The 14,222-nt window shown below is 72.0% G+C and overlaps 1 protein-coding gene across 1 annotated transcript; it reads left to right on the plus strand.

Moving 5' to 3' along the window:
* The first annotated feature begins 6,932 nt into the window (after positions 1–6,932).
* Positions 6,933–12,593, plus strand: PRKCSH (PRKCSH beta subunit of glucosidase II). The gene is made up of 18 exons (XM_088539257.1): positions 6,933–6,939; positions 7,329–7,358; positions 7,437–7,553; positions 7,622–7,717; positions 7,938–7,995; positions 8,210–8,327; positions 8,849–8,978; positions 9,382–9,454; positions 9,526–9,604; positions 9,688–9,777; positions 9,949–10,088; positions 10,163–10,257; positions 10,713–10,782; positions 11,276–11,365; positions 11,483–11,557; positions 11,683–11,782; positions 12,333–12,465; positions 12,573–12,593. The coding sequence occupies exons 1-17, from the start codon at positions 6,933–6,935 to the stop codon at positions 12,462–12,464; spliced, it is 1,500 nt and encodes a 499-aa protein (XP_088395383.1). The 3' UTR covers position 12,465; positions 12,573–12,593.
* The last annotated feature ends 1,629 nt before the right edge of the window (positions 12,594–14,222 follow it).

Below are 14,222 nucleotides of genomic sequence, written 5' to 3' on the forward strand. Positions count from 1 at the left end.
GGCGCCTGCCGCCCCCTGCCCCCGCACTGAGGGGCCCAGGCGTCCGGGCGTCGCACAACCCCCCCACCCGAGCGCCTGGGCCCTGCGCCAGCCCCCCGCGTGCCCCACCCAAGCAAAAGGGCCCAGGCGTCCGGGGGAGCCCAGGAAAGGGCTCAGGCGTCTGGGAACCCCCAAGAAAGGACCCAGGCGTCCGGGGGAATTGGGGAGTCTTAGCCCCCTCCTCACTCTAAGGAGGGGCCCAGGTGTCCGGGACCATCTGAAAAAGGGCCCAGGCGTCCAGGGACACCTGCAAAAGGGCCCAGGTGTCCGGGACACCCACAAAAGGGCCCAGGCATCCGAGGGGGGGGGAGCGAGCTGCGGGGGGGGTCTCAGTCTCAGCCCCCTCCCCACTCTGTGGAGGGGCCCAGGCGTCCAGCACTGCTCTGGAGGGGGCCCAGGCGTCCGGGCGGGTCCCTGGCTTTGTGCCACCCCCACAGCTGTGGGGCTGAGATAAGGTCCCGGGGGGAAAGAGGGGGGAGGTTGTTTATGGGACAGGCCCGGACACCAGGGCCCTTCGTGGGGGGGAAGGCGGCGCAGACACACAGAGGTGGGGGGTGGGAGGCAGCTTTAATGAGGGGGTCCCGGGGGGTCCATTGATGGCATGGGGAGGTCCGGGGGGGGGTCAGAGGGGTCAGGGGGGTCACAGGTTGCGGGAACGGCTCATTGGGTGCCCCCCCCCCTTCCCCCCAGGGGCTTCGGCATAACCGGAGCTTGGGGGGGGGCGCGAGGGGGGCAGAGCGGCTCCTCTGGGGGGGGGGAACACGTTAGCACTGACCCTCCCCCAAGGACCCCCAGTCCCATGGGCCCCAATGGCCCCCCCCGACCAACCAGGATCCCCCCTCGCCCCATTGCCCCCCCCAGCTCATAGACCTCCCCCCCAGGGCCCCCCCATTGTCCCCTATAGCGCCCCCACTATCATTCAGCTCCCCCCGCCGCAGAGGTCCCACGGCCTCCCCATGGGCCCCCCCCGTACCCCCCCCGCACCCTCCTCCACCGTGGGACGAGGGGGCCGCGGGGGGGAGGCCACCCTGGCACCTGGGGACCCCCCCCCCAATAGGGACCCCCCAAACGAGGGACCCCCCCATCACCACCCCCTCCCAGCCCCGCCCCCGCGGTGGGTCCCGCCCCTCCCCCCACCTTCAGCGGCGCGGGGGGGGGCGCGGCCCCCCCCCCCAGCTGCTCCTGCAGCGCCCCCAGCCGGGCCCGGCTCTGCGCCAGGAGCGGCGGGAGCGCCCCGGCCCCGCCCCGCCCCGCGGCCGCCTCGTCCTGCGGGGACAGACACGGGGGGTCCGGGCGTCCGGCCCGTGGGGACCCCCATGGCCCCCGCCCAGGGGCCCAGGCGTCCGGCCCGTGGGGACCCCCATGGCCCCCGGCGCGGGGGCCCAGGCGTCCGGCTCACCAGCGCCAGGCGCTGCAGCAGCGTCACCGTGTGGCGCAGGGAGCCCTCGGCGGCCACCAGCTCCGCGGTGACACGGGCCAGGTCCCCGCGGGTGCCCGGGTGGCTCCTCTGCTGCACCCGCTGCTCCTGCGCCCTGCAGCCCAGGGCCCAGGCGTCCGGGGGGGCTCCGGCCCACACACGGACTCGGGTGTCCAGGGGGTCCCTTTGTCACCTTGGGGCCCAGGCGTCTGGGGCCTTCTGTGCCACTCTGGGCACGCAGGGGACCCAAGTGTCCTCCTCTGCAGGGGCCCAGGCGTCCTGCCCACAGGGACCCCGATGACCTGTCCCCCAGGGGTCCAGGTGTCCCCCTAGGACCCAGATGCGCCCCCCCCCAGGGGCCCAGGCATCCGGGCACGCACCGCACACGCTCCCGCTCGCCCCCGTAGTGCCGGCGCCGCCGCTCGTCCCCAAGTGCCACCACCTGGGCCCGCAGGCGCCCCAGGGCCACCGCGTCACGCGCAGCCCGCATGGCCAGCCAGCGCTGCGGGGACACCTGTGTGGGGACACGAGAGACATGGGGGACATGGGGACTGTGGCACCAGCCACCGCTGCGGGGCATCCGTGTGGGGACATGGGGACACGGGAGATATGGAGACAGGGGACACAGGGACATGGGGACACCAGGCCAGTGCCCCCAGGGCCATGCACACCCCCACTGGTACCGCAGGGAGCATTGGGACACCTGGATACAGGGACATGGGGACACTGGGACAGGGGACATGGGGGCGGGGGTCTCACCTGGGGCCTGGGGGCTCCCGGCCCCTCCTGGGGGGGCTCCTCGGGGGGAGGCGCCTGGGGGGGCGGCGCGGGGGAGGGTCCCAATCCGACGGCAGGGGCGACTCCGGCGCCTGGGGACAGCAGGGGTGACAGTGACAGCAGGACCCCCCCATGTGCCCCTGTCCCTCCTGTGTCCCCCCAGTGTCCTCATGTCCCCACAGAGCCCCCCCCCCCCCCAGTGTCCCCATGGACTATGAGGTCCCCTTGTCCTCCCATGGCCTTCCATGACCCCTCCATCCCCCACCATGCCCCCCTCCGTCCCCCCATGACTTCCTCTGCCCCCCCTGCCGTGTCCCCATGTCCCCACTGGCTCCAGCTCCGACTCCGTCTCTGGCTCCGGCTCCGGCTCCTGTTCCTGGGTGTCCTGTTCTGGTGTCACCTGCGTCGCCACCTGCACCTGGGCACCCAAGGGCGCTGGGGCGGGTCCTGGCACCCCATGCAGCCCTCCCTGCACCCCCCGAGACCTCCCCGCACCCACTGCACCCCCCCCATAGCACCCTGCCCCCTATAGTACCCATAACACCCTGTGCCCCCCATTGCACCCATTGCACCTATAGGCCCCATTGCCCCCCCCCCATTGCACCCATAGCGCCCATGGCACCCCATAGTGCCCAGTGCTCCCCTCCCTGCACCCATTGCAGCCCCACGGCGCCCACTGCCCCCGTACCTGGGAGGGGCCTCGCGCTCCCCCCCGCAGGGTCCCCAGCAGCTGCCGCAGCCGCCGCCGCTCCCAGTCCTGGAGACGGAGCCGCCAGCGCGAGCCCTGCACCTGCGCCTGTCCCCACGGGGACACGGGGACACGGGGACATGGGGACATGGGGACACAGCCCCCAGCCCCCAGCGCGAGCCCTGCACCTGCGCCTGTCCCCACGGGGACACGGGGACACGGGGACATGGGGACACAGCCCCCAGCCGCCAGCGCGAGCCCTGCACCTGCGCCTGTCCCCACGGGGACACGGGGACATGGGGACACGGGGACATGGGGACATGGGGACACAGCCCCAGCCGCCAGCGCGAGCCCTGCACCTGCGCCTGTCCCCAAGGGGACACGGGGACATGGGGACATGGGGACACAGCCCCCAGCTGCCAGCGCAAGCCCTGCACCTGCGCCTGTCCCCACGGGGACACGGGGACATGGGGACACAGCCCCCAGCCGCCAGCGCGAGCCCTGCACCTGCGCCTGTCCCCAAGGGGACATGGGGACATGGGGACACAGCCCCAGCCGCCAGCGCGAGCCCTGCACCTGCGCCTGTCCCCACGGGGACACGGGGACATGGGGACACGGGGACACAGCCCCCAGCCGCCAGCGCGAGCCCTGCACCTGCGCCTGTCCCCAGGGGGACACGGGGACACGGGGACATGGGGACATGGGGACACGGCCCCCAGCCGCCAGCGCGAGCCCTGCACCTGCGCCTGTCCCCACGGGGACATGGGGACACGGGGACATGGGGGACACTGGGGACATGGGGGACACTGGGGACATGGCACCCAGCTCGAGTTCTGCAGGAGGAGCTGCCACTGCATCCCCTGCACCTGCCCCAAAGGGGACATGGACACACTGGGGACATCGGGGCGATATTGGGGACATAGGGGACATGGGACATTGGGACACATGCGACATGAGGGCATTGGGGGGACAGGGGACAGGGGGACTTAGAGGACATGGCACCCAGCAGCACCAGCATCCCCTGCAGCTCTGCCTGCCCCAAGGGGACACAGAGACATGGGGATATCAGGGGACATGGGGACATCAGGGGACATGGGGACGGTGGCCACAGGGACACAGCACCTGGGGGCCCTGCACCCCTGGTATCCCACACCCGGCACCCAGTGTCCCCACAGGGGTGTCCCAGGTGTCCCCAGGTGTCCCTGTACCTGCAGGTGGCGGCGCAGGTGACAATAGATCCCCACGAGCCGCGTGGCCTCCTGCACCCGCAGGAGGGTCCCCTCCAGGCGCCCGCGGAGCCACCGCTGGGGACAGGGACAGTGACACCCCCTGCACAGCACCCTGGGGACAAGGATGCCCCAGCCACCCACTGCCACCCACTGCTGCCCAGGGGGTCCCCAAGGCTCCCTGCCTCCCCAAGATGTCCCCAGAGGGGTGGCAGGGTCTCCAGAGCATCCCCAGGGGGTGGCAGTGTCCCCAGGGTGCCCCAGGGAGGTGCCCCCACAGTCCCCAGGGTGTCCCCAGGAAGTGGCAGGGTCCCCAAAGAGGGTCCCCGGGGTGTCCCCAGGGCGCCCGGGGGGGCAGCACCCACCTGGTGGCCGGAGGAGGGGGGCCGGGGTCGCCGCGGGGGGGGTGACCGCTGTCCCGGCGGGGCGTCCCCAGGGCGGGTGGCCCCGGTGGGGACGTCCCCAAGGGCGGGTGGCCCCACGGGGCGCAGGGCATCGAGGCGCCGCACGCGGAGCCACAGGCGCCCGGCCAGCAGCGCCCGCGCCACCTGTGGGGACACCGGGGACACCGGGGTGACCTCCCCGTGGGACGTCCCTGTGGGACTCCCCTGTGCAACTGCCCCCGCATCCCGCCCTTGTATGTGCCCCTGTGTGTCCCCACATGTCCACACATGTCCCCTCGTGTCCCCATACATGTCCCCTCGTGTCCCTGCCTGTCCCCACGTGTCCCTGCGTGTCCCCACACGTGTCCCCACACGTGTCCCCTCCTGTCCCCCCGTGTCCCCGTGTCCCCACCTCGGGGTCTCGCACCCGCAGCAGCTCCTGCCCCTCCTGACAGCTCCGCAGCAGCTCCCGGATCCCCCTCTCGTCCCCCTGGGGGGGACACGGGTGTCACCGGGGGGGGGCGGTGACATGAGCAGGGATGGGGGAGGGGGGTTACAGCATTGCAGGGGAGGTGACATAACCATGGGGGTGACATCACCAGAAGGGATGACATCACTGGGGGGGAGAGTGATGTCACCATGGCGTGTGTGATGACATGGGGGTATGTGACATCACCAAGGTGCAGGTGATGTCACCGGGGTGGGTGTGATGTCACCCGGCGGTGGTGACGTCACCGGGAGGAGGGGGGGACACTCACCGGGGGCACCTGGGCCAGCGCCTGCTGCAGCCTCCGCGTCTCGGCCACCCGGCGCCGCAGCGCCCCCCCCGCTGGGGACACGGGGGGGGTCATGGGACCCCTCGGGCTCCTCCTGCCCCCCCTCCCCGCCCCTCCCGGTCCCCATCGCCCCCCCGATGTCCCCCAGCCCCCCATTGCCCCCCCAGGTCCCCCACTATCCCCTGAGCCCCCCACCCTACCCCGACCCCCTCCCCGTCCCTCTTCGGCCCCTCATGTCCCCCAGTGCCCCCTGCCCCGCCCCCCCCGTACCTGGGGGGCCGCCCTTGCCCGCCGCGGGGGGGGGGCTCTGCCCGGGGGGGGCCATGGGGGGAGGTCGCGTCGCCACCAGCTCCTGTCCTGGGAGGGGGGACGCGGGGGGGGGGGGGTTAATCCGGGACCACCTCGGGGTCGGACCCCCCCGCCCCCCCCCTTGATCCCGTTCCCCAAAACCCAAATCCGCCCCCCCCCCCCCGCCCTCCGCACGCGTCACCCCCAGTTCCAGCCGCTTCCCCCCAGGTCCCGCCCCCAGTCACCACGGCAACCGACGCTCGGGCGCCCATTGGCCAGCGGCGAGGACGGGCGGGCGCGCGTGGGGCACGACGGGAGGAAGGTCGCGGCGGCCAGCCCCCTTCGAGCCGCCATTTTGGGAAGGGAAGGTGACCACCCCCCCCCCCCCCCCCAACCCCGCCCCACACCCACCGCCCCGCATTGTCTGAGCCTTTGTTTGGCCTTAGTTTTATTAACGACAGCGACTAGACAGGGGGAGAAACGACGCAGGAGGGGTATTCGCCACTCTCAATATGGCCGCCGGCACGTGCCGTCCGGTCGTCGCCATGGCGACGCTGTCGCTTCCTCAGGCGGTTTCTGCCACACCCAACATGGCCGTCAAGGCGGGGATGCGGCCTTTGTTTTGAGCGCTTCCGCTTCCCTCCCGTAACGGCGCGCCCGGAAGTGCCCCGCCCCCGCTTCCGGTTCCCCCGTGTGGACCCTGCCCCGGGCGCGCGCGGCCTGGACCCCTCGGTACCGGGGGGCTGCAGGACCGGGGGCCTATGGGAGCCTATGGAGCCGGGGAGGGGCTATAGGGGGCCTATAGGGGTCTGGGGGGTCTGTGGGGACGCGTGGTGTCTATAGGGGTCTATGGAGCTGGGAGGGGTCTGGGGGGTCTCTAGGGGGGCCTGTGGGGTCTATAGGGGTCTGTGGAGCTGGGAGGGGTCTGGGGGGTCTCTAGGGGCCCGTGGGGTCTTTAAGGGCTTTGCAGAGGGTCTGTAGGGTCCTGGGGAGTCTCTAGGGACCCGGGGGTTCTATAGGCGGCCCGGGAGAGTATGGGCGGTCTACAGGGGCCTGTAGAGGCTTACGGGCCCATAGGGGCCTGTGGAGGCTATAGGGGATCGGAGAGAGTCTGAGGGTCTTTAGGGAGCTTAAATGGGCCCGTGGTGTCTATAGCAAGGTGTAGGGAGCCTATAGAGCCTCTATAGGGATCTAGGGGGTGTAAGGGGCCGGGCGGTTCTGCAGGGGCCCATGGAGCCTATAGGGGCTCTGGGGCAGTTTGGTGGCCTAAAAGGGAGTCTGCAGGGGCCTGAGGGCTCCATAGGGGCCCGTGGGCTCTGTAGAGGCCTTGGAGGGGGCATGAGAGGTTTGTACAGGGTCTATAGAGAATATAAGGGCCTATAGGAGCCCAGCAAGCAGGAGGCAGCTGATAGGTTCTGTTAGCGTCTTGTTGCGTGCTTTAGGGGGGACGCTGAAAGGACTTATAGGAGCTATAGCAGTCTGCAAAAAGCAGGAGGATCCATAGGAGCCAAAGGGGTCTATAGGGGCCGCGGGGGGGACGGGGAGGGCTGACGGGTTCTATAGGGCCCTTTTTGGGCAGGGGGCTCACAGGCGCCTGGTGGGGGGGTCCCTTGGTGCCGCTGCAGCAGGATCTATAGGGACTGAGCTGCCCCCCGCAGCCCCCCCGCCATGTGGCTGCGGCTGCTGCTGCCGGCGCTGCTGGGCGCCGCCGCGGACGGGACGGACGGGACGGAGGTGACGCGGCCCCGCGGGTCCCCCTGAGCCGTGAGTGCCCCCCACCCCCCCCGCGAGGGGCCCCCGGCGTCCGGGCGCCCCCCCACGCGGCGTCCCCGCCCCCCCCAGACCTGCACTTCTACGAGGACCCCGACACCTTCACGTGCCTGGACGGCTCGGCCACCGTGAGCTCCGCGTGGGTCAACGACGACTACTGCGACTGCCGCGACGGCTCCGACGAGCCCGGTGAGCCCCGCCCCGCCCCCGGGGGGCCCCGGCGTCCGGGCGCCCCCGTCACCGTCCCCAACCCGCAGGGACGTCGGCCTGTCCCAACGGGAGCTTCCACTGCCGCAACGCGGGGCACCGGCCCCGCAGCATCGCGGCGGGGCGCGTCAACGACGGCGTCTGCGGTGAGCGGGGACGCGAAGGGGACGCCGGGGACACCGCGGGGTCCCTTGGGGGTCTCCGGGGGTCCTCGGGATTTCCCGAGGGTCCTTGAGGGTCCCCAGGGGGTCCTTGGGTGTCACTTGGGGGTCCTTGGGGTCCCCTGAAGGTCCTGGGGGTCCCTGGGGACCTCAGGGGACCCTGAGGGGGCTGGGAGTGCCAAGCGCTGTCCCCTGTCCCCCCCAGACTGCTGTGATGGCACCGACGAGTACGAGAGCGGGGCGGCCTGCGAGGACACGTGCAAGTGAGGGGGACACGGGGACCGCGGGGACACGTGGGGACATCGTGGGGGACATTGTGGGGGACACCAGGGGACATCGTGGGAGAGCCTGGGGGGTCCCTGAGGTACTTGGGGGTCTCGTCCCCATGTCCCCACAGGGAGCTGGACACTGTGAGCATGAGGACATGCAGCGGGTGGCCCCGTGTCCCTGTGTCCCTATGTCCCCGTGTCCCCACAGGGAGCTGGGACGTCGCGAGCGCGAGGACATGCAGCGGGTGGCCGCGGTGGCCCGCGATGGCTTCCGCCTCAAGCAGCAGCTGGTCCAAGAGGCTGCCCAGAGCCGCCAGGAGCAGGAGGTGACACTGGGGTGACACCAGGTGGCATTGGGGGTGACACTGAGTGACATGGGGTGTGACACTGGGTGACACCGGGTGACATGGGGGGACACGGGGGGGGCACCAGAGGGTGCTGGGGGGGCCCCAAGGGGATCCCAAAGGACATGGGGGGTCCCTGGGGGGTCCCAAATGGCGGGGGGGGGTAGCGGACACAAATGACGGTCCCAGGTGACATGGGGGGGCCGCGGGGGCGGATCCCGGGGCAGATGGGGGTTCCTGGGGGTCACACAGGGGTCTGGGGGGGGGGGGCTCCTTGAGACACACAGGGGACTCTGGGGAGCTGGGGGGGGGGTCTGGGGGGTCGGGGGGGGTCCAGGTGACCCGGGGGGGGTCCCACTGCTGCCTCCCCCAGGTACGCGGGGGCTCGGAGGGGCTCCAGGTTAGGGGGACGTGGGGATCCCAGGGGTTTCCCTGTGGGTCCCGGGGGTCCCGGGGGTCCCTGGGGGTCCCTGTGGGTCCCGGGGGTCTCACGCTGCCCCCAGGCGCGGCTGGCCGAGCTCCGGGGGTCCCGGGGGGGGATCTCCGACCGCGTCGCCGCCCTCCGCGCGGCCAAGGAGGCGGCCGAGGGGCCCGAGCGGGCGGCGCGGGACGAGCAGCGGCGCCGCTGGCAGGGTGAGACCCCCGGGACCCGCGACGTCCCCAGCGTCCCCATGACCCCCCTGCGACCCCCTGCAACTCCCCCAAGCTCCCATGGATCCCCCCCAAGGTCCCCAATGTCCCCCAGATCCCCCTGGGATCCCCCCAAGGTCCCCAACACCCCCCACACCCCCGTGGGCCCCCCTATGTCCCCAATACCCCTGGGATACCCCCCCCGATGTCCCTGGGCCATCCCTGTGTCCCCAGGACCCCCCAGGGACCCCACGTCCCCAATGGCCCCCCCCCCGGACCCCCCTGGGACCCCCTGGCCTGAGCGGAGCCCTCGGGGCGGCTCCCGGACGCCTGGGCCCCTGGGGAGCAGGTGGAGGGGGGGGCCATGTCCCCGGGGGGGTCCCCAGCGCTGACCCCCCCCCAGCAGAGCAGCAGGCGGCAGCCGAGGCCGCCGAGGCCACCGAGACCTTCGGGCGCCTGGACACGGATGGGGACGGCCTGTGAGTGCGGGGGCGGGGGGATGGGACACCCCCTTGGGGACACTCGGGACGCCCCCTGCCGCTGTCCCCAGGCTGACGGTGCCGGAGCTGCAGGGCCACCCCGAGCTGGACGGGGACGGGGACGGCGCCGTCTCCGAGGACGAGGCCCAGGTGGGACCCGCCCCCCCAGGGGGCCCAGGTGTCCGGGGGGGGGGGCGGCACTGACACCCCCCCCCCCCCCGCTGTTGTCACAGGCCCTGCTGGGGGGGGACGCGGCGCCCGTGGACGTCGTCACCTTCCGCCAGCGCCTCTGGGGCGGCATCAAGGAGCGGCTGGGGACGCAGGTGGGGACACAGGTGGGGACACGAGGACACGGCGGGCGGGGAGCAGCGTTTGGGGGGTTCCTCATCCCCCCCCCCCCGCAATTAACTAGATCCTAATTAAGGTGATCAGGGGAGGGGGCCCAAGGGGCCCAGGCATCCGGGGGGACCTGACCCCCCCACCCCGCCCACCAGAGCCAGCCTGACGCCCCCCCCTCGCCTGCCCCCCCCCCGGAGGAGACACCCTCCCCAGAGGAGGAGGAGGAGGAGGAAGAGGAGGAGGACGACGAGGACGAGGCCGAAGGCCCCGAGGAGGAGCTGAAGGTTTGGGGGGGGCTCTAAAATTGGGGGGTTTCTCCCCAAAAAAGTCCCCATTTTGGGGGGGGGGCGCAGTGTGACCCCCCCGCAGGTGCCCCCCTCGCAGGTACCGGAGGGGGAAGGGGCCCCAGGAGCCCCCCCCAGCGGAGCCCCCCTACGACGCTGCCACCCAGGCCCTCATTGACGGTAACGGGGGGAACGAGGGGGCCCGGGGGGGGTCTGGGGTCTGGGGGGGTGTCGAGGGGGTCTTGGGGGGGTTTCTAGAGGGGGCTCGGGGGCTTTCTGGGGAGTCCCTAAGGGCCTGGGGGATTTGGGGGGTCTGTGAGATTTGGGTATCTGGGGGATGGGGGAGTCGGGGGGGGTCTTGGGGGGGGGTCTTTGGGTTTTGGGAACTTTTGGGGTGTATTTTGGGGCCTCTAGGGGGTTGGGGGGTCCCTGGAGGTCTGGGGGCTTCTTGCGGGGGGCTGGGATATTGGGGGGTCTCAGGGGGGTTGGGGGCTTCTTGGAGGTCTTTTGGGGTGTCTCTGGGGGTCGGGGGCTTTTGGGGGTCCCATTTTTTGGGGTGGGGTTCGGGGGGGTTGGGGTGTCCTGGAGGGGCCTCTGGGACTCCCCTCCATTTTGGGGGTCCCGGTCGCCCCCAGCGGCCCAGCGAGCCCGCGAGGAGCTGGAGGAGGCCGAGCGCTCGCTCAAGGACACGGACGAGAGCATCAGGTCCCGGACGCCGGGGCCCCTTGCGGGGGGCGGGGGGGGGGCTCCCAGGTCCTTCGATTGGGATTTGGGGGGTTCCCCCAGCTCCCTTCTTGCTCCCCGGACGCCTGGGCCCCTCGTGCTGCGGCCTGGGCCTGGATGTGGGGGGGGGCGGGGAGGGAGGGGCCGTGAGGAGCTGCCCCCCCCCCCCCAACGCCACGCCCCCCCCCCAAACGCCGCGCCCCCCCCCCAAACGCCCCCCCCCCCCCCCAACGCCGTCCCCCAACGCCTCGCCCCCCCCAGGCCACGCCCCCCCCCAACGCCGCGCCCCCCCCAACGCCGCGCCCCCCCCAACGCTGTGCCCTCCCCCAACACCCCCTCCCCCAACGCCGCGCGCCCCCCAGGCCACGCCCCCCCCCAACGCCCCCCCCCCAACGCTGCCCCCCCCCCAACGCCGTGCCCCCCCCAACGCCCCCCCCCAACACCGTGCCCCCCCCAACGCCGTCCCCCCCCGCAGGGCCCTGGAGCAGGAGCTGGGCTTCGACTTCGGCCCCCAGGGCGAGTTCTCCTACCTGTACCGGGACTGCTACGAGCTGGAGACCGGCGAGTGAGGGCCGCGCGGGGGGGCCCCCCGCGGCCGGGGGGGCCCTGGGGCCGGGGGGGCGGGCCGGGGCGCCCCCCCCGCTGGTTTCATCACCCCCCCCCACCATGGGTGTCCCCCCAGGTACATCTACCGCCTCTGCCCCTTCAAGCGGGTGTCGCAGAAACCCAAACACGGCGGCGCCGAGACCAACCTGGGGTGAGGCCTGGGGACACCGCGGGGACACCCCGAGGACACCCTCGAGGACACCCCCCCGCACCTGGCGGGCTCCTCGTGTCGCTGTCCCCGCGGGTGGTGACACCGGTGTCCCCGTGTCCCCGCAGGACGTGGGGCTCATGGTCGGGCCCCGAGCACGACCGCTTCAGCGCCATGCGCTACGAGCAGGGCACGGGCTGCTGGCAGGGCCCCAGCCGCTCCACCACGGTGAGGCTGTCCCTGTGTCACCCCACATTGTCCCCGCGTCACCCGCGCGGTCACCACGTCACCCGCGCGGTCCCCGCGTCACCCGTGCTCGCCCCGTGTCACACAGGCTGTCCCCAAACAGCCCCGGCCCCAGCAGCTCCTCCACGGTGAACTTGTCCCCACAGTGTTGCCAAGCCACCTGCAGTGTCCCCATGTCACACAGTGTCATACAGGATGTCCCCAGCCCCCTGGCTCCAGCTGCTCCTCCACAGTGAGCCTGTCCCCATGGTGTCACTGTGTCACCTGGGGTGTCTTTGTGTCACCCTGTTTGTCCCCAAGCCCAAGCGCTCCAACCCTGGCGAGCTCTGTCCCTCATGGGTCCCCATGTCACCTAGGACTGTCCTGATGTCCCCTGCAGGGTGTCCCCGGGGGTGTCCCCATGTCCCCCCATGCTGACAGGGCTGATAGGGGGTGGTGACAGATCCGCCTGACACATGGGATAGGCCCGGAGGTGACACCCAGGGGTGTCCCATGGGGGCGTCCCCATGGTGACGTCCCTGGGGGGTGACAGGTTCGCCTGACGTGTGGGACGCGCACGGCGGTGACGGCCACCACGGAGCCCAGTCGCTGCGAGTACCTCATGGAGCTGGTGACACCGGCGGCCTGCGGCCCCCCCCCGCCCGGGGGCCACGACGAGCTCTAGGGTACGACGTCACCGTGTCACCGTGTCACCGTGTCAGCGGGGGAGACGCACAGTCACCCCCCAGGGGACAATTCCTGCCCCTCCCTCAGGTTCCTTCTGTCCCTACAGGGCGGCGGGAGCAGCAGGGACCTGGTGACATCAACCCCCCCCACGGTGACAAGGGGACATCGGCGCTGGGGGGGCTGGGGGGGACATGAGGACAATAAAGGACGGGTCCCCCCGGTGTCCCGCGTTGTTCCTGGGGAGGTTGGGGGTCACTTGCTGCTCAGACCCCTATGGGTCTCCTATAGCCCCCCCAAACTCCCCCAGAGCCCCCCGACCCATAACTGTCCACAGGGGGGGCCCTTAAGTCCCCACCCCCCACCCCAGCCTTGGGGGGGGAGGGCAATGGGGGTCTCTGCGACCCCCCCCCAAAACTCCATCTGTTTGGGGGGGGGGCAGCCCCCCCAGCTCCACCCCATGGAGCCCCTGGAGCCTCCAGTGTCTTTATTGCGAAGGGAGGGGGGGGCGGGGGATACAGGACCCCCCCCAGGAGAAAAAAGGGGTACAAAAGGGGGGGGGTGCTAAAAACCTCCTGTCCGGGGGGGGGTCCGGGAGGGGGGTGTTGTCCCCTCCCCCCCCCCGATTGCGGCAGCTTCTAAAACGGGACCGGCCCAAAACGTCGGGGTTGGTTCGGGGGGGCTCGGGGGGGCCCCCCTCCCCCCGCGTCGCTCTCCTGCTGCTGCAGCACCAGCCCCTGGGGGGGGGGGCGGGGGGGTGAGTCCTGCCCCCCCCATCAAATCTGCCCCCCCCCCCAAATCTCCCCCTTAAGATGGGGGGGGGATCTGCCCCCTGGTTTGTGCCCCCCCCCGCCCAGGTATTTTTTACTGCTTGAGAGCATCTGCCCCCCCCCCCCCCCACCCGGAGTATTTTACCCTCTCCCCAGGTATCTGTGCCCCCCCCAAGATTATTACCCCCCCCCCCAATGTTCAATGACCCCCCCGGGTATTATCACCCCCCGAACGGTATCTGCCCCCCCGACATAATCCCCCCCCCACAAATTTGCTCCTCCAACCATCTCACCCCCCCCGCCCCCCCCCAACAAGGGAAACCTGCCCCCCCCCCGGATCTCCTGCCCCCCCCGGATCTCCTGCCCCCCCCCGGGATCTCCTGCCCCCCCCCCCGGGATCTCCTGCCCCCCCCGGATCTCCTGCCCCCCCCAGGATCTCCTGCCCCCCCGGTGTCCCCCCTCACCAGGTTGTACCAGGCCGACACCAGCAGCTTCTGCTCCTGCTCCTGCTGCGCCCGCAGCCGCCGCGTGTCCCTCTGGGGGGGGGCACCGGGGGGGGGGGTGTCACCTGGGGGGGGTGTCCCCGGGAGGTGTCCCCGGGGGGGTCGCGGGGGGGGTCGGTGTCCCCGGGGGGGTCGCGGGGGGGGTGTCACCTGCAGCTGCCGCCTCTGGCCTCCCTGTCCTGCACTTGGAGCGGAGGGCGCTGAGCGCGGGGGGGGGCGGGGGGGGCGGCTCCAGCACTCGCAGCACCTGGTGGGGGGGGGATAAAGGATGAGACCCCCCCCCGACTGCTGGGACCCCCCGCGGCCCCCCCGGTTTGACCCCCCCCATATGAGCAGGACCCTGGAAAGCGGGGGCGGAAACGACCCCCCCCGAGACACCCCCGAACCCCCCCGAGACACCCCCCGAACCCCCCCCGAGACACCCCCGAACCCCCCCCCGAGACACCCCCGAACCCCCCCCGAGACACCCCCGAACCCCCCCGAGAC

Source organism: Tinamus guttatus, unplaced genomic scaffold (assembly GCF_059628265.1).
Source record: "Tinamus guttatus ecotype Peru unplaced genomic scaffold, ASM5962826v1 Tinamus_guttatus_pri_ptg001535l, whole genome shotgun sequence".
Lineage (NCBI taxonomy): Eukaryota > Metazoa > Chordata > Aves > Tinamiformes > Tinamidae > Tinamus > Tinamus guttatus.

Excerpts from the sequence above, each read along its gene's own strand:
- PRKCSH (XM_088539257.1), top strand. Across the intron at positions 8,979-9,381 it reads GCAGCGGCGCCGCTGGCAGG|AGCAGCAGGCGGCAGCCGAG; the intron begins GTGAGACCCCCG and ends CCCCCCCAGCAG. Across the intron at positions 10,089-10,162 it reads GAGCTGAAGGTTTGGGGGGG|GTGCCCCCCTCGCAGGTACC; the intron begins GCTCTAAAATTG and ends ACCCCCCCGCAG.